The sequence below is a fragment of the Notolepis coatsorum genome (genome assembly GCF_963971535.1).
Source record: "Notolepis coatsorum genome assembly, chromosome: 16".
Classification (NCBI taxonomy): Eukaryota; Metazoa; Chordata; class Actinopteri; order Aulopiformes; family Paralepididae; genus Notolepis; species Notolepis coatsorum.
Window position 1 is genome coordinate 3,578,897 of NC_140180.1, and position 27,226 is coordinate 3,606,122.

Consider the following 27,226-nt stretch of genomic DNA (forward strand, 5'->3'; position numbering starts at 1 on the left):
CGGGGGGGGGGTGAGGGGGGGTGAGCGAGCAAGAGCATATGTATGTAGGGTATTAGATAGCAAGTATTAGGTAAATATCTCGTATACTACATTTATAATGATTCAAATGGTGATTTCATTGGATGTTTACTGTTAATGCTTGTGTGTCTAATTTGATGTTATGTTTAAAAAATTATAAAATACAATGCCAAAGGCCACAGTGCGGCCGGCTAAACGTCTGGTTCCGGGCTGTGTCTGCTCTGCTGCGCTTTGCTTGCTTCATCACAGCCGGGCAAATGAATAGACTGAAATTAACTTCAGATCTCCCGGAAGACGGTATGTCATGATGTAATTCCATTTTATTTACTCAGAAGTATTTTGTATTATCTAAACATAGAATCCTGGGCCACGTATTTGTCAAACACTTACCAGGAAAGTTGTTGAAACGGTCCAACTTCAACATTTCTATGGATAGGTCTGTTTACGTTGCACATAATCTCACGCACACAATCTAAGGCCTAACAAAAATAATGGTTGGTTTCAGGTTGCCGACCGACCCTGCCGATTTAGGTGCGACCCAATATATTTTATGAGTTTAAAAAAAAAATTATATATTAAAAAAAAAAAATCTGTTTTTTTTTTTTTTTTTTTTTTTTTTTTTTTAGAATAAAGTTTCATAGAAATCTTAGTCAAACATTTAGTATTATGGATATTAAACATGCTGGCAGAGTACATGCATCCATGTTGTTGTGAACATTTTAACCCTTTCACTGCCACACGACAGCCGGTTAACCCTTTCACTGTGACAATACAGAAGGTTAGCCCTTTACTATCACACAACCGACGGCGATGCTCCATCATTAGCATCATTAGCTCCGCATCCGCGGAGCTAATGATGCTAATGATGGAGCATCGCCGTCGGTTGTGTGATAGTAAAGGGCTAACCTTCTGTCGTGTGGCAGTGAAAGGGTTAATTAAATAAAGAAATTCCCTATCCATAGTCGCCGTGGGAAAGAATAAAATAAAAAATAAATAAAAATAAATTCCCTACCTACCCATGGCCAAACTGACAACCAACCTGAAACCAACTATTATTTTTGTTAGGCCTAAACAGTTTTGCACACACGTTTAGTTCGACAGTTATTGAGAGTAAATTAGTTTTAATATGGCCACCAGTGATGTCATCTGGGACATTGAATACTTGTGTTGTGTTAATTACAGCTCGATTAAATTATAACTAAGGCAGCAGTCCCTATAAGGTAAGGTATTGCTATTGTTTCATCTACATCATTTCATGATGCTGTAATTAACAAAACACAAGAATGATTCAATGTCCCAGATGACATCACCGACAGTGGCTCAGGAGGTAGAGCAGTCGTCTGGCAATCCGGAGGTTCCCCGTTCGATTCCCGCTCCTCCCGGCCAGCGTGTCGACGTGTCCTTGAGCAAGACACTTAACCCCTAATTGCTCCCGATGAGCAGGTTGGCACCTCGCATGGTCGCCTCCGCCGTCGGTGTGTGAATGTGTGAGTGAACGGGTAAAAATGTGAGGAACAACAAACTGTAAAGCGCTTTGGACAAAAGCTGTTCTATAAAAATGCAACCATTTACCATTCATCACCGGTGGCCACATTCAAAGTAATTTACTCTCAATGACTGTCAAACGAAATGAATGTGTGCAAAACAGTTTATAGTTTTTGGATGACTTGTGATATTATGTGCAAAAATCGATCAGCATTGTTTTGGTGAAATGCTACTTTAACAGCTGTTTCTTTCTTGTCCAAGTCTTAATCTGTTGTGATTTAATTAGGGCAGGGTGCAATATGAAGCTTCTTGAAGCTTTTGAAATGAGTTTAACTACTTAAGTATTATGGTTGCACGTCTCTATGTATCGTCATATTTGTCTGAAGTCCTTTCTACTAACTGAATGAATGATTCACTGTGAATTGAAAATGGGGGGACCCTGATGTAAACAAGACAAACGTATTTCTCTGGTCTGCAACCCCTTAACAATTGTGTGTATTGAGCTGTACTGTATTGTACCCATTCTGCAATCTGTTAAATAAAGTTTTCATTCATTCATGTATATATATATATATATATATATATATCTTTCTTCTTTGTTTACACGGTCATCGCAGAATGATGCAGCACTGTTGTTCCAAGTAAATTTCCCCCTCGGGGACAATAAAGTGTATTCTTATCTTATCTGTTACGGTTTTGTTTTTCTGCAAGAAAACAAACTAACAAAAGTTATAACGTTAAACGTGTTGATCATCTAACCATCATGCACTCCTTAATTGGTTGACGTGTTATGATGTTATCTAGCTGAATGAATGAATGAAAACTTTATTTAACAGAAGTGCAGAATGGGTACAGTACAGTACAGCTCAATACATACAATTGTTAAGGGGATGCAGACCAGAGAAAGACTTTTGTCTTGTTTACATCAGGGTCCCCCATTTTCAATTCATCATAACATACATGACATACAGATGGACAGTACTGTTACATCCAGACATTTATGACATACCAGATCTACAAATATACAGTACTGTTTATACAAAAAAAAGAGTTAAATATGTGTGCAATATGAAGCTTCTTGAAGCTTTTGAAATGAGTTTACCTACTTATGTATTATGGTTGCACGTCTCTATGTATTGTCATATTTGTCTGAAGTGCTTTCTACTAACTGAATGAATGATTGTATAAAATCTCTCTTCTTTGTTTACACGGTCATCGCAGAATGATGCTGCAGCATAGCCCCTTTCGTGACTAGACTGCCGATGCACGCCTCGCTTTGTGCCTTGCTTGTTGTATATATTGTATATTCTTTTGCTGTATTCAAAGCAAGGCGTGCATCAGCAGTCACGAAAGGGGTGTAGCTGCAGCACTGTTGTTGAATGAATGAATGAAAGATTGCAGAATGGGTACAGTACAGCTCAATACACACAATTGTTAAGGGGATGCAGACCAGAGAAAGACTTTCGTCTTGTTTACATCAGGGTCCCCCATTTTCAATTAATCATAACATATATGACATACAGATAGACAGTACTGCTACATATATACATTGACACACCAGCAGAGTACAAAAACAGTCTAAAAAGAGAGTATATACATTTGAGGGGGAAGACACTGTACATTGGAGGATATAAAGTTATAGGATATAAAGTTTATTCTTATCTTATCTGTTACAGTTGTGTTTTTCTGCAAGAAAACAAACTTAACAAAAGTTATAACTATGAATTGAAAATGGGGGGGGACCCTGATGTAAACAAGACGAAAGTCTTTCTCTGGTCTGCATCCCCTTATTAACAATCGTGTGTATTGAGCCGTACTGTATTGTACCCATTGTGCAATCTGTTAAATAAAGTTTTAATTCATTCATAACGTTAAACGTGTTGATCACCATGCAGCACTCCTTGTTGTGATGTTATCTAGCTAACGTTAGCTAGCTTCAACACCGGTCGCTCGTTGAATGGAAACATTACTAAATAACTTACATAAGTTATAGCTCATGTTAGTGTTAGTGTAGAGTCCCTACAGAAAACAGTCATTTTGACTTCACTGTTTTTCGCATTAGCAGCCGATTTTGTGTAATGTAAGTTAGAGTAAACTAGCTAGCCGCTAGCCCCTTACTAGTGACTGTGATGCACCGAGTGAAGCCACAGTCACTTGCTCCTCGATAGGAAACCAACCTAGATTTACCCTGAACGACTGGTTCTGGCCCGAACCGCTCGTTATACAAGCATCACAGAGACATTTCAAAGGTACTCACAGTTGCACGAGGGTTTCGGACGGAGATACGGGACGGGTTGAAAGCTCGGCGTTGCTAATAAACATTTTAAATATTTCTTTATAAACTGGTCAACACTAGCATTATTTCCGCCGTTGGCTGCCTGGTGTGATCACAGCGCATGCGCATCACGCACCCAACACCAGGAAAGAAAGCCGTGTTGACCAGTTTATAAAGGATATTTAAACTGTTTATTAGCAACGCCGAGCTTTCAACCCATCCCGTATCTCTGTCCGAAACCCTCGTGCAACTGGGAGTAACTTTGAAATGTCTCTGTGATGCTTGTATAACGAGCGGTTCGGTTCAGAACCAGTCCTTCATGGTCAACATACGTTGGTTTCCTATATCGAGGAGCAAGTGACTGTGGTGCGCCGCGCCGCCGCCCTTACCCTCCGCGAAGTACTTCACCGCCCGCAGGAACGGGTCCTCCACCTTCCTCCTTTCTCTCTCTGCGAGCCGCAAACTCCTGTTGCGACTACTAACGGACGTGTCGCTCGCAGATGAGTCCACATTCGACTGGTCTGCTGTTGTTTCTGCCATTGCTACATTGCTATAAAAATAAAAAATAAATTAAAACATCGTCGTTGTTGTGTTTCTCTCTGTCCTCCACCACCACAACAAAATCAAATCTTCCGCCGCGCGACTCGTCGCGACCGTTTGTCTTGCGCGCGCGCAGTAGACCGCCCCCCTCGAAAGGGTAATGCTGGTTGTTGTAGTTCATTTTTCTTTCTTTTTTTTGCCGCCGCCTACAACTTCTCTTCTTCTTCTATTCTCGAAGACACTCTGACGTCACGAGACCGCCGCCATCTTGGTATTGGGGGGAAACAAACGGATTTCTACGTTGAGCTCCGTTTTTATTACATATTTGATCACATTCTTGTTCATTTCATAACCTTTTCATATTTGTTTTGAAAATATTGAGGTCAACGTGGCATTTCACTATTTCGAAAGCCTTTCTTTCTGGTGATTCTAAGTGCATGTTTCCCCAAAGTTAAAAAGACAGGAAGTTGACTTCGAGAATGCGGGTTGCTCGCTAGTTGTTGTAGTTCTTTTTTTTTCGCCTACAACTTCTCTTCTTCTTCTATTGATTTCCGCCGGACTAGGCACGGCTAGCGCTCTGCTGCCTCTCGTCGGTTAAAAAACAATAATATTCTAAAATGACCCATGTTAATTATTCCTGTTGCAATATTTGCTAATGCGATAACTGACAGGAAATACAATTGGGTTCAAGCTGTTCCCTAGCTAGCAACAGAATTCCAGTGAACCCGTCTGATAGTTGAATGCCTACAACATCTCTTTTTCACGTTCCTGTAAATACTATCGTTATATAATTCAACAACATACAATTTAAAATGTTCTTTGTATTATTATAACCAAAGGCTGTTGCAACTTTGATAAAACAACATAGGCTATAGCTATTATTAGGTTAAAGTGATTTTGGAGAAGTGCACTTTAGACCAAATCTGTAGGCAACTAACCTATTATCTAAGTATGTGAATTACCTAGCCTATAGCATTATCATAAAAGCATACCATACATTACCATAACAAAACACTGCTAAAACAAATCCAACTGTTACAAATTATGTATTGTTCGCCTACATCATTAGTATGATATTGTCCAACAGAATCAAACAGCACAAGTGAACACTTTGTCAGTCTTTCCCAGTTCTTTATTTTGCTCATTTCATTTTACAGAAATATTGTGAATCTTGAAACCAACTGGCACGTTTTTCAACCGAGCTCTCATCCCAAACAAGCCTCTGCTAACATTTTAATAGAGGAATGCCATCATACAAGGAGCGAAATCAAAACGAATCAACCAGATAAACTTAATACTTTGACAAAATGTTTATGTTGGGAAAAAAATGATCTGTTAACAAGCAGAGCAGACTTGTAACTTGAGGACAGCTGAGCCTCATCAACAACTATTCTCACCCAGCATGTGATAATCATTCAAGTAAAATCATTCCCTGCTCGTTTCTTTCTATATATTGTATTTTTTTCTTTGGGAAAAGGAATTTCATGCACATGGACACAGAATCAACTGAATGGGAGAAAAAAAATATTTTCTTTAGAAAATAGACCTTAAATACATGTGAGTTGAATTAGTCAGAAAATCTTGAAACAGTGATTATTTTGGTTCATCAACCTGTACATCATAAAGGCCAAATTAACATGCGTGTACTACTTTAACATAATTTAATTCATAAATCGTTATAAAAAAATTATAGAAAAAGAACACAAGCTACAAATATTCCGTTGTGAAAAGCAACAGCCTTCTCGAAGCCAACTTCTATCCTAAATTACAAAATAATAATAAAAAAAACACACATGTACGCAACACATCATAAACTGTGAAATAAATAATAATAATTACAAAAGAAAAAAAGGGGTTACGGACGGATCGACTGATTTGACAGTGAGCTGGGCTCTTTACAGTTTTCACAGGTATGATTGTCCACGGTTATGGTTTGGGGGGGGGGGGGGGGGGGGCGGGGGGCATGGGGGGTTTTCAGCGTGAGGATCGGAGTGCAGAGGACCAGGTGAGACCAGCGACCGGTCAGCCGTCACCACGGGGTGTGTGTGTGTGTGTGTGTGTGTGTGTGTGCGTGCATGCGTGCGTGCGTGCGTGCGTGCGTGTGTGTGTGTAAGGGACATCATTCTCGGTATTGACCCGTCTCCCTCCAGAATCCGAATCGCCACAATCCAAAAAGAAACAGCACGCCGCCCCCCCCCCCCCCCCCCCCGAACCCCACCCCCCCTCGCCACGTGGCTTCTCCCCCGGAGGGCTTTAGGACTGGAGGAGGGGGGGGGGGGGGGGGGGGGGCTTTATGACTGAAGGAGGAGGGGGGGGGGGGGGGCTTTAGGACTGGAGGAGGAGGGGGGGGGGCTTTATGACTGGAGGAGGAGGAGCCTAGGGCCTTTAGGACTGAAGGAGGAGGGGGGCGGGGGCTTTATGACTGAAGGAGGAGGAGGGGGGCTTTATGACTGAGGACGGGGTCTTTAGGACTGGAGGAGGAGGGGGGGCTTTAGGACTGGAGGGGGAGGGGTCTCTAGGACAGGAGGAGGGGGAGGGGCTTTAGGACTGGACGAGGGGGGCCTTTAGGACAGGAGGAGGGGGGGTCTTTAGGACTGGACGAGGAGGAGGGGGAGGGGGTCTTTAGGACTGGAGGGGGAGGGGTCTCTAGGACAGGTGGAGGGGGGGGGGCTTTAGGACTGGAGGGGGAGGAGGGGGTCTTTAGGACAGGAGGAGGGGGGGTGGGGTCTTTAGGACTGGACGAGGGGGAGGGGGGCCTTTAGGACAGGAGGAGGGGGGGGGTCTTTAGGACTGGACGAGGGGGAGGGGGGGTCTTCAGGACAGGAGGAGGGGGGGTCTTTAGGACTGGACGAGGGGGAGGGGGAGGGGGGCCTTTAGGACAGGAGGAGGGGGAGGGGGTCTTTAGGACAGGAGGAGGGGGAGGGTTCTTTAGGACTGGACGAGGAGGAGGGGGAGGGGGGCCTTTAGGACAGGAGGAGGGGGAGGGGGGTCTTTAGGACTGGACGAGGAGGGGGGCCTTTAGGACAGGAGGAGGGGGAGGGGGGCCTTTAGGACAGGAGGAGGAGGAGGGGGAGGGGGGCCTCTCTAGGACAGCTTGACCTTGTTCTTGTCCTGCTCGCTGACCGGCCCCTCCTCTCCCCGCCCGGCCCCGCCCCCCTCCCCGCCCTCCCTCTCCGGCGGCGGCCGCTGGTCCTCGGCCTGGCGCGCGATGAGCAGGCGGCAGGTGAGCAGGATGCCGAACACCAGGGCGTGGGCGTAGCGCTTCAGGGGGTCGCCCACCAGCTGGTGGAAGAACAGCACGGCCAGCATCACCAGCAGCAGCAGGAAGTTGGCCACGTCCTTGGGCCGGCCGGGCACCAGCGTCAGCACCACGCCGCAGCCCACCTCCAGCGAGCCGATGATCTTGCGGAGGAGCACCGAGCTGACGCCGATCCGCTTCAGGCCCGGCAAGGCCTTGGCGTAGCTCTTGTACGCCCGTTTCTGTGTGGAGAGAGAGAGAGAGAGAGAGCGGAGAGAGGGGGCGGGGGGGGGGGGCGGGGGGGGGGGGCGCTTGGGATTAACGATTCATTCAAATCAAAATCATCAACGTCAGACGACACACGTTAACCCCTTTCACCGCCGCACTACCAAACGGTTAACCCTTTCGCCGTCTGCGACAATACACAGAAGGTTAACCCTTTGTTTAACCCTTTCACTGCCACACGGCAGCCGGTTAACCCTTTCACTGTGACAATACAGAAGGTTAGCCCTCACACAACCGACGGCGATGCTCCATCATTAGCATCATTAGCTCCGCGGATGCGGAGCTAATGATGCTAATGATGGAGCATCGCCGTCGGTTGTGTGATAGTAAAGGGTTAACCTTCTGTCGTGTGGCAGTGAAAGGGTTAAATAAGACGTGTCCGGCCCACGGCGACATTAAGGTGTGTTGTTTTTGTCGGACCTTACAGATACATTTTGATTTGATTTGATTTATATAGTGCTTTTATCCAAAGCGCTTTACAATTTGTTAAAGGGTTAACCTTCTGTCGTGTGGCAGTGAAAGGGTTAATGTCCCCATGGGGGCCGGACACGTCTTCTTTAAACAAGTTAAAAGAAGAAACGTCACAATAAATCAAGAACAAAACAAAAAACGCCGTGAAGTCCAGACAATTTTAATAAAATAAATGCAACACTCCCAGACGTACCCCACGACACGAAGGTTCGGAGAAACTCACTAAAACCTAGCAATAGGGGGGAAAAAGCACCACAGGCAATGTGGAGGAGAGAAACCTTATAGAAGGGCCGTTCAAGGGGGGGGGGGGGGGTCTCCCTTCTTTTTAGATGTCGGTGATAGTTAGATGTCGGTGATAGTAGTGTTGCAATAAAACAGGCGAGACAGTTGGTAAGCATATTATGTGTAATGAAACACGAATAAGTACATGCAATAGCAAGAACATTTTGAAAGATTGAAAATAGAGCTGATGACGGATCCACTTGAGGTATGGGGGCGGCGTAGAGAGGGTCGCATCCTCCCGGGCATCCCCACGAGACAACCTCTCTCTAATTAATCACTAGAATGGAAGGCAATAAAATGCTTATAAATGGTGCATTTATTGTTGCATTTATTCAAAATTGGACTTCATGCTGTTTTTGGTTTCGTTCTTGATTTATTGTGATGTTTCTTCTTGGCTTGTTTAAAGAAGACGTGTCCGGCCCATGGGGACATTAACGTGTGTTGTCGGGCCTTACAGATACATTTGATTTGATTTATATAGTGCTTTTATCCAAAGCGCTTTACAATTTGTCCCTCACATTTCACTCACACACCGACGGCGGAGGCGACCATGCAAGGTGCCAACCTGCACATCGGGCGCAATTAGGGGTTAAGTGTCTTGCTCAAGGACACTTCGACACGCTGCCCGGGAGGAGCGGGAACCTCCGGATTACCAGACGACTGCCCTACCTCTTGAGCCACTGTCGCCCCCCCAGTGCTTGTTTTGGAGACAACGTTGTGTAGTATATATTTATATTTGCCTCATATATATATATCCATATCTGTCTGAATATACCTGCATAGAATCCTTCTATATACCTACGTATACACCTGCATATAACTCAGTATGATAGCATGTACAAAAGTGCTGTATATCTATCAACATCTGTCTGTACATACCTACCTGCATAGAATCATTTTTACATATGTGATACTATATCTATATCTGTACATATCCCTTACCTACTCTTACTAGTTACGCTGCTGGCCAGTATGACTTACTACTACCTTAGTGTCTTTACACCTGTATCACTGTACATATTAATACTACAACTGATTGATTGATTGATTGATTGATTGAAAAGTTTATTAACAGATTGCAGAATGGGTACAGTACAGTACAGTACAGCTCAATACATACAATTGTTAAGGGGATGCAGACCAGAGAAAGACTTTCGTCTTGTTTACATCAGGGTCCCCCATTTTCAATTCATCATAACATATATGACATACATGACATACAGATAGACAGTACTGCTACATCTATACATTTATGACATATCAGATTTGCAAATACAGTACTGTTTGTGATACAAAAGTGTCCAGAAAAAGAGTGTATATACATTTGACGTAGAAACTGTACATTGGAGGAGGTTGGGTGGGTGGGGGCTGTACATTGGAGGTGGGGGGGGGGGGGGGGGGGGGTTGGGTAGGGGACACACACACATTGTACTCTGTACATTGGAATACTGACAAAGCCATACTTGGTCATTTACTGTACAACTAGGTTAGGACATTTGTAGGGGCCAGTTTCGAATTGCAGTCTCCCGTAGGTGTTTTTTGAGTGTTTTTGAAAGTGGGTAGTGATTCAGATAGACAGTACTGCTACATCTATAATATACATTTATGACATAGCAGATTTGCAAATACAGTACCGTTTGTGATACAAAAAGAGTCCAGAAAAGAGAGTATATACATTTGACGTAGAAATCTGTGGCTGGCGCTTTAATTGCGGGCCCACGGTTTTATTAGGCCTCGTCTGACAATATATAGGAGAGATGAAGGTTGCGATGAACAAAAATAAAAAATTAAATGCTCTCGGTGTTGATTGTTTACAGGGTGTATCAGTATATGACGTGTACTGTACATGCATATGGCGTACATAAGGCATTTGAATGATGAGAGCCACCCAGCATCGTGCACCTGCAGACACAGGCGCATCATCATCACAGAGAATCTGCTCGAATGTGTGTCTCGCCGCCATTGTGTCAATTATTTTTATATTATTATTAGCCTGCAATTAAACAGCACATAATAATATCGCTCCGGTTGAAACATTAACTCGTATAATAGTCGTTAGTCTTCAATAAATAAGCTGATGGTTATTATTATATTTTGCAGCCATGGTGGATAAAGGGATTGATTCACGCATCATGGATTGCATTCATTCATTCCTTGAATGACTCTTGATGATGGACAGTTATCTCGTCAAGTGTCTCGGTAGCCTATACAGTATATACCTATATTAACGATATAATTGATATCTTGTAATGTTTATATGAAATGATATCTTAAAAACACGCATTTGGGCTTATCTGTAGATAGTAATTATGATAGACAATGAATGCAGGTCTGATTAAATTCAACAGGGTGCGTTGGAAGCCTTCTGCGATAGAGAGACGGACTTGCATTCAGCAATCTTGTGGGCTGATCATGTTAGTTAGCTGATTAAATTAATTTCTGGCATCTTTTAATTCATTCGCAGCCACATGTAGGTCAGCGTCGTTATTATGGGATGAGAGCGTCGCGTCCGACACAGAACAATGCCCCCCCCTCCTCTTCTGTATAGATCTCTAGATCTCTCCGCTTTATTAGAAGCCACTCACCATCTCACTGTACGCGTCCTTGCTGAGTCTCGGCGTGAGCTTGATGGTCCCCATGAAGACAAAGAACAAGCCGAGAGCAAAGGAAAGAGCCACGATGGTTACTGTCCTCGGCGAGGCCATGTTCCCGTGCTGTCTGTCTGTCTGTGTCGGTGCTGATCGAGTCCCGCCGCCGCCGCGCTGCTGCAGCCTGTCTGTCGCTCTCTCTCTCCGGGGGGGCGGGGCCTCTGGAGGAGCGGGGCCTCTGGAGGAGCGGGGGGGCGGAGCCTCTGGAGGAGCGACAAACGTAATGGGAAAGTTAAGAGTGTAGTTAGGATGAAGAGAGGTGTAGAGAAGGAGGAGACAGGGACGATAGTTATTCAGTTTGAGGGTGAGGTTAGTCAGAGAGTATTTTTAGGGTTTTTGGCATATAGGGTTAGGGAGTTTGTGCCAAAACCGTTGAGATGTTACAGGTGCCAGGAGTTTGGTCATATAGCTAGGTCATGTAGGAAGGGACAGAGATGTGGTAGATGTAGTGGGGAGCATGAGTATGGGGAGTGTGACATGGGAGTGGAGCCGAGGTGTTGTAGTTGTGGTGGGAAGCATAGTGTAGCGTATTGGGGTTGTGAGGCGATGAAGCGAGAGGTAGTGGTCCAGCAGGTGAGAAGGGATGATAGGATTTCGTATGCAGAGGCAGTTAGGAAGGTAGGACAGGGAAAGCAAGGTAAGGAAGGAGAAGGGCATTTGGCAGTAAGGGTAGTGCAGGAGGATCAGGGGAAGCAAGGTGTGGATAAGGGGTTTAGAAAAGGGCATTTGTCAGTAGAGGAAGTACAGGAGGAGAAAGAGAGGGTGTGGGGGGAGAAGTTGGAGATAGTGGCATTTGTGACAAGAGTAGTGAATACAATAGTGATGGTTAGCAGTAGGACAGAGAGGTTAAAGTTAGTAGTTGAAGCAGCAGTACTAGACATGGGTATGAAGGGGTTGACAATGGGGCAAGTATCAAGGGAGTTAGGGAAGTTAGGGAAGAAGGTGGTTGTGAGTGATCAAGTAAGAGAGTTGGGGAAGGTGGTGGTGAGTGTAGAAAAAGCCAGAGTCAGCCCACAGGAGGCAATGAATGACTCGTAGATTAGGATTGGAGAGGGTGGTGATGTTAGGGAAGGGGTTTTGTTTTGGGTGTTATGGGGTTTAATGGATTGTACAGTATGTGGCGGTATGCGCCTTCAGTGGTCGCGATCTGCCATTAACTCATGGAAGAAGAAGAAGAAGAAGAAGAAGAAGAAGAAGAAGAAGAAGACAAAAAAATGGCGACGCGAATCTAGACCCGCGTGAGTGAATATTTTCCCTAAAAAAGAAGAAGAGCATGGCATAATAATATTGTACAAAGGAAAATATAAATGAACGTATATCAGTATATCATAACGTATAACGGAGCTAAAGAAAACGCTCAAAACAAAATCAAATAAGAAATGGATCGTTATACAGCAAGTTTCCATTGGGTTTTTGTGTTGCTGTTCTTGACTGACACAGTTTCTTCACAAAAGAAAGTCACAGGCTTCACAGGGCAGGACGTCATCTTGCCCTGCTCCAGCAGTGACGACGGTAATCCCCTGCTGGGGGACGTCACGGTCTTCTGGCGGACCAACGACGACCGGAATGTCTACGACGTCTTGAGCGCAAAACCCGACTTGTCCGATCAGCACCTGCAGTTCAGGGACAGGACGAGCCATTTTCCAGAAGAATACGGGAAGGGCAACTTCTCCATCAAACTGAGAAATGTCCTCGTCTCGGACACCGGGGTGTATGACTGCTTCATACCAGTGGTCGGAGTTCACCATCAGCTGTACCTCACTGTCAGAGATAAACCAGTGGAGCCAACTGCCAAGTCTGACAATAACAGTGGTGTGAGTTTAAGACTGAATCTCAGCTTCTTCCTGCTTCTCCTCATTGGATAAATCACAAGATTCTGCCTTCTCTGAATTGCAATGTCCTTAATGTGTCACACATGTTGGAATCAGCTGCTTGCTAGACTAGAGCACTACGTTTACTAGACATCCATTTTTTAAATACATTTGTATTTATTTTACACAGCACGCCGGAGGGCTTTAGGACTGGAGGGGGAGGGGTCTCTAGGACAGGAGGAGGGGGAGGGGCTTTAGATTAGATATAAACAATGCAAGAGAAAAGGGATCTGCACCCAAAAAAAATCTTCTAGATTATAGAACAACGATAGAAAACTTGTTTATTTCGTTGGAAATGTGAATACAAACGAAAGCTATTTGTGTACAAGACAAACTGTTGGATACCTTTATAAAGAAGAGAAAATGCACTACCACCAATTTGACCTCAAAATAACATCTCAGGATTTTAAGAGTAGCTCAGGAGGTAGAGTAGTAATCGGAAGGTCTGGTAATCGGAAGGTTCGCGGTTCGATTCCCGCTCCTCCCAGGAAAAATATATATATAAATAATATATATTTTGGATTTAATGCTTTGCACTAGGTATATTCTTGATCCCAGGTTTGATTATAGGTAGTGGGAGTGGTTTAATTTATAGGTAGTGGGAGTGGTTTAATTTATAGGTAGTGAGAGTGGTTTAATTTATAGGTAGTGGGAGTGGTTTAATTTATAGGTAGTGAGAGTGGTTTAATTTATAGGTAGTGGGAGTGGTTTAATTTATAGGTAGTGGGAGTGGTTTAATTTATGGGTAGTGGGAGTGGTTTAATTTATAGGTAGTGGGAGTGGTTTAATTTATAGGTAGTGAGAGTGGTTTAATTTATAGGTAGTGGGAGTGGTTTAATTTATAGGTAGTGGGAGTGGTTTAATTTATAGGTAGTGGGAGTGGTTTAATTTATAGGTAGTGAGAGTGGTTTAATTTATAGGTAGTGAGAGTGGTTTAATTTATAGGTAGTGAGAGTGGTTTAATTTATAGGTAGTGAGAGTGGTTTAATTTATAGGTAGTGAGAGTGGTTTAATTTATAGGTAGTGAGAGTGGTTTAATTTATAGGTAGTGGGAGTGGTTTAATTTATAGGTAGTGAGAGTGGTTTAATTTATAGGTAGTGAGAGTGGTTTAATTTATAGGTAGTGAGAGTGATTTAATTTATAGGTAGTGAGAGTGGTTTAATTTATAGGTAGTGGGAGTGGTTTAATTTATAGGTAGTGGGAGTGGTTTAATTTATAGGTAGTGGGAGTGGTTAAGTTTCGGCCATAATGGTACCATAATTGATGTTATTACTTACACCTGTGTTTACTCTGTGATATATAAATAATGTTCATATTTCTTTTGTTTATACAAGCTTGAAGTTCATATTGGCTAACCTTGTAACATTTGAAGAGTTACAGTTTCAAGTTTCAAGTTTCTTTAATAGTTGTCATACAGAAGTACAGAATACTTTCATACAAAATGCTTCTTACTGTTACGCTCCAGAGACTGTGCTAGACAAGATAGTATCAAATAACATAGTATAGCATGTAATTTAGAAGAAGAAAATGAGGTCACGGTGTTTGGTATAGACATATGTACAATGTTCTGAGTTACCATATAATATACAATACTATGCAGTGTACTAATGTACAGTACTATATAGTGCAAAGCAGAAATGGGATGAGGTACAATTTAGGTACAATTTACAGTAAGGTGTACGAGTTGTAGTGCAATCCTTCATCAATAAATATAAAGTGTGGGGAGTGGGTGCTACAGTGTGTTTGTTTAAAGTGGGTGTGTGCTATAAAGTGTGTGGAGTGGGTGCTACAGTGTGTTTATGGTTATGGTTCAGTATTCCACAGAGAAGGAATAGATATGCTAATGCCCATGGGTTGTCGCCTGATGGGGGGGGGTGGGGTGGCTGATTGACTTGTAGGAAATAGTTTGAGTTCCCGGGTTATTCGTTTGCTTAGCAATTAATATCATTTTTCATAAAGCATTGCTATGGGAATTATCAAAGAACTATTATGGAACGCCTATTTGACCAGTCAGATTGTTTGGCTGAAACGGCCCATTGTATAAAATGCCTCAAGATTGAGCATTGCCAGTGGCCGTACATTTTGAAGTTAGATTGGTCACTTTTCTTCACCGTGCACTTGACACATTGTGCCACAATCTTGCCATTTGCTAACCCTCTGTTTTGTGATCGATCCATGTACTTACAGAAGAAAAATAATAAAATGTTGAAAATTCAGAATATCATGGTTTTAGTGAGCATCTTATGTCCTGCTGTATTCCATCTTCCTCTACGTGTAATGTAGAGGCTAAATAATGTCGATTGTCGTCCCTTGTCCCTTAATGTTAAAAATACATTAAATTCATATTTTCTTAACAATGGAACCTTGCAGCAAATAAAGTTGCGTTTGACTTTAATGATAACTCAAACTCCCTGTCTGCTGATTTGATGTTTCAATATTTATTTTCATCTGCTCATCAGTTTTACATCAGTTAACTTCCATACTAGAGGTGAAAAAAAAAAAACGACCACACAAGATGGTGTTAAGATTTAGCCCTTGTTAACTTCCATACTAGGGGTGGAAAAAAAACGTCCACACAAGATGGTGTTAAGATTCAGCCGTGGTTAAACCTGCCCACGCAAATGTGGAAGGTCAGGTTAGAATCCTGACCTTAGAATACCTCATGGTACCAAAGCACCTCAAAGGCGCTTAAAACAAGATTACAAACATCACAAAAAAAATGGTCAGACTACTACTTGACCTTACCCCCAGAACCCACCGCACCCCTGCCCACTTTGACAACCTAGGATGGCTTAGAGTAGACGACAGAGTACAGCAACTTGCAATGGGCCTGGTCTACAAGATACACTATACGACTAAGGTACTCATGTACATGTCAAAATACTTCCCAAAGGTCTGTGAATACCACAACCACTACACCAGAGGAAGCTCAACAAATCATGTTAAACCCAGATTCGGCTCAAACAAGGGACTAAACACGTTTCGCAATTATGCCACATCAATGTGGAACGCCCTACCCAAAGCTGTAAAGGAATGTGAATCCCTACCCACATTCAAAACCGCTCTTAAAGAGCACCTATGGGAGGCTGCAATTTGAAACTGGCCACCGTAAATGCCCAAAACCCCCACCACCTCCTAATAGACAGTCTCCTCCCCACTGCATGTATATATTCCCTCCCCGCCGTATGTATATTTCTCTCCCACCCACCCCCTCCTAATGTACAGTCCCCTCCCCATCATATGTATATACTCTGTCAGGATCTAGGGGTAATAGTACTGTATATTTGAATACCGTTTATGTCACAAATGTATCAGTACTAAATACCTATATGTCCCTATGCCATAAATGTCATGTATGTTGTGTATGTCATAAATGTCTATATGAATTGAAAATGGGGGACCCTGATGTAAACAAGACAAACGTCTTTCTAAGGTCTGCATCCCCTTAACAATTGTGTGTATTGAGCCGTACTGTATTGTACCCATTCTGCAATCTGTTAAATAAAGTTTTCATTCATTCATTCATTCAACGGGGTTGCACTTCCGCGTTCGGTTTGCGCGATCTGATTGGCCACTGACGTTTCTGGTCATGTGACGTGTGCGCCAATCGCGTGACCTCTGTGTCTTTGCCCATTTCCGCCTCTAACAGCCTGCAAACTACCTAACGCCTAGTTTATCGCTTTTTTTTGTTTGTTTTTGTTTTTGTTTTATTGTGGAACCCCATTAGTCTACACCAAAATGACTACTCTTCCTGGGGTCCAAACATTAAAAATACAAACACACACAAAAAAAGTAAAATATATATATAATATAAAACCACAAACATTGAAGTACTCACAAGAAAACATCACAACAAACAAAACAGTGAATAAAAGCTCACTCAATATTCATAAGTTAGATATCACAATTTTCAACCATAAAATACAAATGACATATTCAGTCCATAAGAACAAAACAGATCAAAATCATAGGCAAGTTAAGGCAACTCTTTCGAAGTTGGTTAAGGTTAGAGTTTGGAATCAGGGCTGGTGTTCTATCGCCCTGCTCTAAGACAAACTCTAACCTTAACCAACTTCGAAAGAGTGCCTAAGCTTAACCGGTGATAGAAACAGGCGTCACACGATTGGCGCACATGTCACATGACCAGAAACGTCAGTGGCCAATCAGATTGCGCAAACCGAACGCGGAAGTGCAACCCCGTTAGGGGAAATATTCACGCGTCCCGTGCCCCAATTCTCATTAATTGAATTCGAATTCAATTAAATCTTTATTTTATTTATTTTATTTTTTTATGTGGAAAAACTCAAATACATACATACAAAAAAAAGGTTTTTTATAAAAAGAAACAACAAACCAAGATAGTTAGAACAAATAAACAACATTAAAGGTGCTGTAAGTGGCAATTATTTGTTCAAATAAGTGTTAAATATAGCTCTAAAATGTGTATAACAGCCATCACTGATATAGAGTAGGGATGTTCGATATTGGCTTTTTTACCGATATCCGATATACTGATATTGTCCAACTCTTAATTTCCGATATCAACCGATACCGATATATGCAGGGTTTGCCCCCCCAAAAAACTGAATGATTTCAGGTAATTAACATTACATATATCTTGTCGTGGAATTAACACACCATTATGCATACTTTTGACAATTTATAAAATAAGAATTTGTTCTTACTTGCTTGCCTGGGTAAATAAAGGTTAAATAAATGAAAAAAAAATATATATATATATTTGTAATTTCTTTTTATTTAAATTTTTTTTATAATTTTTTCATCTAGGTGCCTTTAAGGGCATTTACATATGCATGCTTACAATTTTTTTTCAAGATGGCCGCATTGCATCATCTATTTCCGGTGGCCACAGCTAGTGTGTTTACTGCTTGTATCCTGAAATGCAGTTAAAAAAAAAATTTCATCTCAAATGATTTGAGAATGTTTTATGAAGGTCTTAGCGTGGTGTGCATGCATGTTGAGAAATTAATGTGCATGCATGTGGTAATTTGCAGCCATTATGTGAAAATGGCTCATTTTGCAGCCACACATTACAATGCAGTCCTTTTGTGAAATCCGATACTGCTAAATTGTCTCAGGTGGATGAAGTCGTGTGTGTGTGTGTGTCTACAGTGTGTGTGTGTGTGTGTGTGTGCCATTCACATGCACTGTGTGTGTGTGTGCGTGTGTGTGTGTGTGTGCCATCATGCACAGAGATCAAAGCCTTGCACCCAAAGTGACCCTTCACATGCACTGTGTGTGTGTGCGTGTGTGTGTGTGTGCCATCATGCACAGAGATCAACGCCTTGCACCCAAAGTGACCCAAAACAATGGTGGGGAGGGGGGCTACTTTGTTTACACAGGTGCTATCGAAGGTACACCCATATCAATTGTAATAGTCTGTTCGCTGTCATTACTGCTATTGACAAGATGAGAAGAGCACGTACATACACAGCTGCTGAAGCCCTCGCCAAATTTCTTATGGAAGAAGAGGCTGGAGGAGCCATGCCCTTAGTGTTTTTTGTCTTGAAAATAAGCCATGCACCAATCACACAAACTGGTATTTAAGGGGTTAAAATCCTGAAAATGAATGAATATTTTATATGTATGTTGAGGACTGAAGTTAATAATGGTATTCATAATTTTTTTTTTAAAGAAATTCATAAGTAAATATATATATATATATATATATTACATGTAAAGTACATGGGACATAAAACGTCCCAAAGGGTACACAACGTGCAGTGTTTTAGTGGGCTGCACGAAGGTTAAAATTCAATCTGCAATGGCGTCGTTTTCAAAAAACTTGTTTTAACCTGTTTAACATTGAAGTCAATTGGGACGTTTTTCGTCCCAAGGGTACACTTTGTGCAGTGTTTTTTTGCAGGGCAAACTATAGGATTAAAAAAAAAAAAAAAAATGCAGACTTCATCTTTTGCCCCAGAAAAACTGCCTGGCTTAATTTCAGGGGATATGCAATAAATCAAGACAAGGTTATCCCAAGTACAGTATGTAAATTATCTATTTTATTCTATTTTTTGTCCCAGGGATGCATGAAGGTTAAACCGATACCGATCATTTCTGATATTATATTTGAATGCCAATATCGGCCGATAATATCGGACATCCCTAATATAGAGTGTTTGGTCAGTATCATGCATGGGTCTCTCAGTATAACTTCCACTCTGCAGTAAACACAAAATGCATTTATCCAATCAGGAGATATTTTTACTTATTTCAAGAAATCTTGCAGAGCCAAATTCCCTTACTGCACTGGTAGATTATTGTATATGTTTCAAGGACACATTTGCTTAAAACTATTTTTACTGCTACTTCTTATTTTATTTCTTATCTTATTTATCAGATCATTTTTGCAGTGTGGAGCTCTCTCTCCTGATTGGATAAAGTGGGGAGGGATACCAGGAAATGTATTTTCAGTTTACTGTAGAGAAAAGAAAAGAAAAAAAGAAAAGAAAATACCACTTTACATGTCCAAAAAGGAGTAGGAAGAAGTAAAAACATATTTAATCCTTTAACCCCTTCTCTACTACTCAGTAATTGTGAATATACATATTTTCTAAGTCACAATATATATATATACATACATCCACATATCTACACTTAAATGCACTATTCTTTATACATTTAAATATATGTACCCACGATAATAAAGTAAATAAATAAGAATCTATGTAAACAGCCGGTGATTGTCAAAGCCCTTCATCCCTGCCTCATGAAAAACACAATCGTATACCTCTTTTTAAACTGGTTCTCCGTCATTTAATTCAATCCCTAGTTAGTTATGGTCAGAATTTTTACTATATTTGAATTGTTAATCTGGTATAAATGGGCCCTCTTGCTGACTTGTTGTACACATTTTGCACGTTGCCTTAGATAGGAGAGTCAGCTAAATGGATAAATGTTATGCATGTGATCGTGCTAACACTGAGAAAACATTGCACATATACAATAGTGTCATTGTCTTTAAAATAACATTTGCTTGCAATTGAATTATCGTGGTCTAGTGCATTTAAAGATAATGTGTGAGACACATGTGAGAAGTGAGAGAAGAATATTTCTTTCTGGAAAACTCGGGTCTGACATGTTTCAAAGCATAATATGTCAGAGTCATTATATTATAAAACACCAACACGTTGGTTTCCCTTACAATTAAAGTAACATAAAAATAAATCTCTCTTTATTTGGCCAAGTATACAAGTCAATGTTTGTACCCTTTTCTTTGTCATTTATTTCTAATACAAATCTAAAATAATGTCACAATATCAATGGACCATAAAAAAAAAAGTTATATCCCCTTTTTTCCCAGTAAATAAACACATGGATCAAACAAAGAAACACCTGTCACTTGTTAAAAAAAATAGCCCTTCAATACACAATGGAATTTCCATGCAATCCAAAGGTTCAGGTAGGTAGGTATGAGGTCATAGTGCAGGTAGGTAGGTATATGAATGGGTAGCAGGGCAGACACTCTAGCCTAGCTTACAACTCCAGGAGAGGTATTAGTATTGGCTAGCCACTTATCATCTGCTTACATTCATTGTGCTAAGCTAGTGCCTTTGTCACTGGGAGCAGGGAGTTACCCCTCTAGTGTCTGTGTCTGTCTCTCTGTGTCTCTCTGTGTGTCTCTCTCTCTCTCTCTCTCTCTCTCTCTCTCTCTCTCTCTCTCTCTCTCACAGAAGGAATCACTATGAATTGAAAATGGGGGACCCTGATGTAAACAAGACAAACGTCTTTCTCTGGTCTGCATCCCCTTAACAATTGTGTGTATTGAGCCGTACTGTATTGTACCCATTCTGCAATCTGTTAAATAAAGTTTTGATTCATTCATTCATTCATTCATTCATTCATTCATTCATTCATTGACAGTCTTTATGGTGGTTGTATTCCGTTGGATGTCCTTTTCTTGTCACAGCAGCTCACAAATCTTGCTGCTGTGTTTGCACATTGTTGTATTTCTCCCAGTAGGTTATGGGAGTTTTGAGTTATTTTCCATGTTTTCATTGAATCTAAACACTCTTTTGGGTGTTTGCAATTTGTGGGAAGTATATGTCTCTGATGTCTTGGTATAGAGGGCAGGTTGTTAAGAAGTGGAGCTCGGTTTCCACCTCTTCTTGTGTGCAGTGGGTGCATAGTCTGTCTTCTCTTGGGAGCCAGGTCTGCCTATGGCGGCCTTTCTCTCTCTCTCCCTCTGTCTCTGTCTCTCTCTCTCTCTCTGAAGTGTCCCAGCGTGGTCGTTAACCATCGATGTGCTGCTGATGACCGGCAGTGGAGCGGTCACTGAAGTGTGCCGGCGTGACCGTAGACCGTCAGTGCGCTGCCCCCACCCAGCAGGACCCGGGGCTCCGCCTCCAACTCTCTCTCATTGGCCCTGGTGATCCTGACGCTGCTTCAGAGCCTGGATGGCTTTCCGGTAGAGATCTGTCAGGAAACAGGGATGTGTTTTAAAGAGATCTGTCAGGAGACAGGGATGTGTTTTAAATAGATCTGTCAGGAAACAGGGATGTGTTTTAAAGAGATCTGTCAAGAGACAGGGATGTGTTTTTAAAAAGTGATGAAGATGAAGATTATTCTATTGTCAATGTACACAAGGCAATTTAAATGTGTCTTGTGTGTACACATACAGTTACACATATACACACAGTCCTCATATCCATCCTAGTTACACATACACACAGTCCTCATATCCCTCCTAGTTACACACACACACACACAGTCCTCATATCCCTCCTAGTTACACACACACACACACACACACACACACACACAGTCCTCATATCCCTCCTAGTTACACACACACAGTCCTCATATCCCTCCTAGTTACACACAGTCCTCATATCCCTCCTAGTTACACACAGTCCTCATATCCCTCCTAGTTACACACAGTCCTCATATCCCTCCTAGTTACACACAGTCCTCATATCCCTCCTAGTTACACACAGTCCTCATATCCCTCCTAGTTACATACAGTCCTCATATCCCTCCTAGTTACACACAGTCCTCATATCTCTCCTAGTTACACACAGTCCTCATATCCCTCCTAGTTACACACAGTCATCATATCCCTCCTAGTTACACACAGTCCTCATATCCCTCCTAGTTACACACAGTCCTCATATCCCTCCTAGTTACACACAGTCCTCATATCCCTCCTAGTTACACACAGTCCTCATATCCCTCCTAGTTACACACAGTCCTCATATCCCTCCTAGTTACACACAGTCCTCATATCCCTCCTAGTTACACACAGTCCTCATATCCCTCCTAGTTACATACAGTCCTCATATCCCTCCTAGTTACACACACAGTCCTCATATCCCTCCTAGTTACACACATACAGTCCTCATATCCCTCCTAGTTACACACAGTCCTCATATCCCTCCTAGTTACACACAGTCCTCATATCCCTCCTAGTTACACACAGTCCTCATATCCCTCCTAGTTACACACACAGTCCTCATATCCCTCCTAGTTACACACAGTCCTCATATCCCTCCTAGTTACACACAGTCCTCATATCCCTCCTAGTTACACACAGTCCTCATATCCCTCCTAGTTACACACAGTCCTCATATCCCTCCTAGTTACACACAGTCCTCATATCCCTCCTAGTTACACACAGTCCTCATATCCCTCCTAGTTACACACAGTCCTCATATCTCTCCTAGTTACACACAGTCCTCATATCCCTCCTAGTTACACACACACAGTCCTCATATCCCTCCTAGTTACACACAGTCCTCATATCCCTCCTAGTTACACACAGTCCTCATATCCCTCCTAGTTACACACAGTCCTCATATCCCTCCTAGTTACACACAGTCCTCATATCCCTCCTAGTTACACACACAGTCCTCATATCCCTCCTAGTTACACACAGTCCTCATATCCCTCCTAGTTACACACAGTCCTCATATCCCTCCTAGTTACACGCAGTCCTCATATCCCTCCTAGTTACACACACACAGTCCTCATATCCCTCCTAGTTACACACAGTCCTCATATCCCTCCTAGTTACACACAGTCCTCATATCCCTCCTAGTTACACACAGTCCTCATATCCCTCCTAGTTACACACAGTCCTCATGTCCCTCCTAGTTACACACAGTCCTCATATCCCTCCTAGTTACACACAGTCCTCATATCCCTCCTAGTTACACACAGTCCTCATATCCCTCCTAGTTACACACAGTCCTCATATCCCTCCTAGTTACACACAGTCCTCATATCCCTCCTAGTTACACACAGTCCTCATATCCCTCCTAGTTACACACAGTCCTCATATCCCTCCTAGTTACACACAGTCCTCATATCCCTCCTAGTTACACACAGTCCTCATATCTCTCCTAGTTACACACAGTCCTCATATCCCTCCTAGTTACACACAGTCCACCACACATGTGCATTTCATCAGAAAGGTCAGAGTGCAGGGTTGACCGCACTGCAGCACCCCTGGAGCAGTGCCTTGCTCAAGGGCACTTAGGCAGAGAGGGTGGGCACCATAGATAAGGTAATACCAGCCACCCTTTCTGTCACCCGTCAGTCACCACAGAGTCCACAACAGGCTGTGTTTACATTTGACGTGGAAGATGAAACAAGTGTCCGGCGCTCACCAAAGGTCGCAGAGAGGTCGACGGGCTGGGAGTGACCTCCTTCAGGCTCCTCCTCCGTATTGATCTTGTTCTTCCTCGTCACCTTCACCACTTTCGTCTTCTTCTTTTTTTTCTTCTTCTTCTCCTTCTTCTCTTCCCCCGGAGCTAGGCGTGAGACGACAGAGACGGGAGATGGTAACTACATGCAGTTAAATACATAGATACATGAATGAAAGTATGAGTGAAGGTATTCATCATAATAATAATAATAATAATAATAATAACCACCATTGGATGCTTGGTCCTCGTCGGCAGGTGGTTCCGACTCGTCCAGGCTTTCCTCCTTCTGCTTCGCTTTGCGTTTCTTCTTGACCTTCTTGACCTTGGGAGGGATCATCAGAGTGCTGCTGGCTCGCTCCTTCTGTCCACCAGGGGGCTCCTGCTCCCCTCCTTCACCCTCCTCCTCCTCCGCCTCCTGTCCCCGCCCCCGCTCCCCCTCTTCCTCCTCCTGTCCCCGCCCCCGCTCCCCCTCTTCCTCCTCAGCCTCCTGGATCTTCACCTGCTTCTTCTTCTTCTTCAGCTTCTTCTGCAGGGAGTTCTCCTGTGGAACAGAGACGCATCAGGGCGCGTTCACACACCTACCCTGCTTGGTCCGTTTTAAGTGAACCATGGTCCCTTTAAATCGATAGTCTGTTTCGTTTAGAGAGGTGTGTGAACACAAACCAAACTATTGTGAGGACCAAACACAACCGAACCACGGTCCTCTTGAAAAGTTGGGACTCGGTCCGTTTCAAAGTGGAGCACGGTGCGTTTTGCTGTTGGTGTGAACGCAATCGAACTATATATATATAGTACCTAATCTAGGAAGCAAAGTAGCCTACAGTGCATTGCAGTGTGCGCTCCGTCGTCAGACTATGATTACAGTGTAGGGCAGTTGTAGACAAGTCTCTCCTCTCTAGACTTGCGCCGCGCGCGTAATGACAGTATCGCTCTCTCTCTCTCTCTCTCACTCTCTCTCTCGCTCTCAACTCAACTACAAATTAGGTTAGCTCAAAAAAGGGCAGTGTGAACGCAAACCAAAATCAAACAATGTATCATTCTCACATTTGGTCCACCAGAAAGACTATCCGTGGACTTTCAGATGTGAACACGGCCGAATCTACGTCCTGAAACGTATTAGTGACAAATAGTGACAAAGGGAAAAAGAAAAAAGAATATATATATATATATAAAGAAAAAGTATTTAAAAAAGAAATAAAACATAAATAAATGTGTATACGTTTTGTACATAAAACTATGAAACGTTTGTAACCTTTGCTAAATGATATACTGAATTGTGTTTCTTTTTTGTATTTAATTTTTGTGTGTGTAAATAGTGTAATGTAATGTAAAAAGGGTAGGCAATTGTAAGCCTCGGCTTCAGCCTACACCTTTTCGGTAATTTTATTAAAAAAAAATTATTGGAAGTTCTACTACTAATATACTTTGGAAAAAAAAAGACAGAAATAAAATCATTCATTCATTCATATTAGTCTACATCCTGAAACGTCTATGCCTGAAACGTATTAGTCTATGCCTGAAACGTATTAGTCTACGCCTGAAACGTATTAGTCTACATCCTGAAACGTATTAGTCTACATCCTGAAACGTGCACTTGATTAAAAATGGAGATGGTTCATGAGCAGTATGAATACTGTATACTGTATATTGTATTGTAACTCAGTTACTTTTCTACTCTGCATTGTATAATATATATATATATATATTATATGTACATTGAACTCTTTTGTCTACGTACTTGTCTTGACTTCTATTTTATACTTATATTATACTTATTTTTATACTTGTCTATTTTTATCTATAGCACAATCTCTGGAGCAAAAGAGAAAGAAGCATTTTATATAAAAGTATTTTTGTACGACAATTAATAAAGAAACTTGAAACTTGGAACTGGTGTGACGTCTTCAGTACCTTCTGCAGGATGTCTCTGATGGGCTGCAGTTTACTTCCGGCCTTCTTGTCCTTCTTCTCCCTCTCCTTGGGCTGGTGGACCTGGCGGAGTTCAGACCTGCTGAGAGACACAGAGAACATGGGGTTCAGACCTGCTGAGAGACAGAGAACATGGAGTTCAGACCTGCTGAGAGACAGAGAACATGGAGTTCAGACCTGCTGAGAGACAGAGAACATGGAGTTCAGACCTGCTTCCTGAGAGACAGAGAACATGGGGTTCAGACCTGCTGAGAGACAGAGAGAACATGGGGTTCAGACCTGCTTCCTGAGAGACAGAGAACATGGAGTTCAGACCTGCTGAGAGACAGAGAGAACATGGGGTTCAGACCTGCTTCCTGAGAGACAGAGAACATGGAGTTCAGACCTGCTGAGAGACAGAGAGAACATGGGGTTCAGACCTGCTGAGAGACAGAGAACATGGGGTTCAGACCTGCTGAGAGACAGAGAACATGGGGTTCAGACCTGCTGAGAGACAGAGAACATGGAGTTCAGACCTGCTGAGAGACAGAGAACATGGGGTTCAGACCTGCTGAGAGACAGAGAACATGGGGTTCAGACCTGCTGAGAGACAGAGAACATGGAGTTCAGACCTGCTGAGAGACAGAGAACATGGGGTTCAGACCTGCTGAGAGACAGAGAACATGGGGTTCAGACCTGCTGAGAGACAGAGAACATGGGGTTCAGACCTGCTTCCTGAGAGACAGAGAACATGGAGTTCAGACCTGCTTCCTGAGAGACAGAGAACATGGAGTTCAGACCTGCTTCCTGAGAGACAGAGAACATGGAGTTCAGACCTGCTTCCTGAGAGACAGAGAACATGGGGTTCAGACCTGCTGAGAGACAGAGAACATGGAGTTCAGACCTGCTGAGAGACGGAGAACATGGAGTTCAGACCTGCTTCCTGAGAGACAGAGAACATGGAGTTCAGACCTGCTTCCTGAGAGACAGAGAACATGGAGTTCAGACCTGCTTCCTGAGAGACAGAGAACATGGAGTTCAGACCTGCTGAGAGACAGAGAACATGGAGTTCAGACCTGCTTCCTGAGAGACAGAGAACATGGAGTTCAGACCTGCTGAGAGACAGAGAACATGGAGTTCAGACCTGCTTCCTGAGAGACAGAGAACATGGAGTTCAGACCTGCTTCCTGAGAGACAGAGAACATGGAGTTCAGACCTGCTGAGAGACAGAGAGAACATGGGGTTCAGACCTGCTGAGAGACAGAGAACATGGAGTTCAGACCTGCTTCCTGAGAGACAGAGAACATGGAGTTCAGACCTGCTTCCTGAGAGACAGAGAACATGGAGTTCAGACCTGCTTCCTGAGAGACAGAGCACATGGAGTTCAGACCTGCTTCCTGAGAGACAGAGAACATGGGGTTCAGAGAGAGAGAGAGAGAGAGAGAGAGAGAGAGAGAGAGAGAGAGAGAGAGAGAGAGAGAGAGAGAGAGAGAGAGAGAGAGAGAGAGAGAGAGAGAGAGAGAGAGAGAGAGAG

At 42.8% G+C, this 27,226-nt stretch overlaps 3 protein-coding genes across 3 annotated transcripts in view; all 3 read right to left on the reverse strand.

Annotated features, from left to right (window-relative positions):
• The window catches only part of cenpi (centromere protein I), a 56,452-nt gene extending 52,072 nt beyond the window's left edge, over nt 1–4,380 (reverse strand). The window contains exon 1 of the mRNA XM_084331384.1: nt 4,168–4,380. Within this exon, the coding sequence (XP_084187510.1) occupies nt 4,168–4,318 (151 nt within the window). The 5' untranslated portion in view covers nt 4,319–4,380. The remainder of the gene's footprint in view (nt 1–4,167) is intronic.
• Nucleotides 4,381–7,402: 3,022 nt separating this feature from the next.
• tmem35 (transmembrane protein 35) lies at nt 7,403–11,351 on the reverse strand (the record flags this gene model as incomplete). Its single annotated transcript, XM_084331385.1, has 2 exons — nt 11,180–11,351; nt 7,403–7,798 (listed from the first exon to the last, which is right to left on the reverse strand). Exons 1-2 carry the CDS (start codon nt 11,297–11,299, stop codon nt 7,403–7,405), a joined length of 516 nt encoding a protein of 171 aa, XP_084187511.1. The 5' UTR covers nt 11,300–11,351.
• Nucleotides 11,352–21,494: 10,143 nt separating this feature from the next.
• The window catches only part of arl13a (ADP-ribosylation factor-like 13A), a gene marked incomplete at both ends in the record, with an annotated part of 14,246 nt that continues 8,514 nt past the window's right edge, over nt 21,495–27,226 (reverse strand). Inside the window, 9 exons of the mRNA XM_084331386.1 lie at nt 21,495–21,553; nt 23,746–23,889; nt 24,013–24,325; nt 25,696–25,826; nt 25,923–25,929; nt 26,389–26,499; nt 26,597–26,707; nt 26,805–26,911; nt 27,011–27,089. Of these exons, the coding sequence (XP_084187512.1) occupies nt 21,495–21,553; nt 23,746–23,889; nt 24,013–24,325; nt 25,696–25,826; nt 25,923–25,929; nt 26,389–26,499; nt 26,597–26,707; nt 26,805–26,911; nt 27,011–27,089 (1,062 nt within the window). The remainder of the gene's footprint in view (nt 21,554–23,745; nt 23,890–24,012; nt 24,326–25,695; nt 25,827–25,922; nt 25,930–26,388; nt 26,500–26,596; nt 26,708–26,804; nt 26,912–27,010; nt 27,090–27,226) is intronic.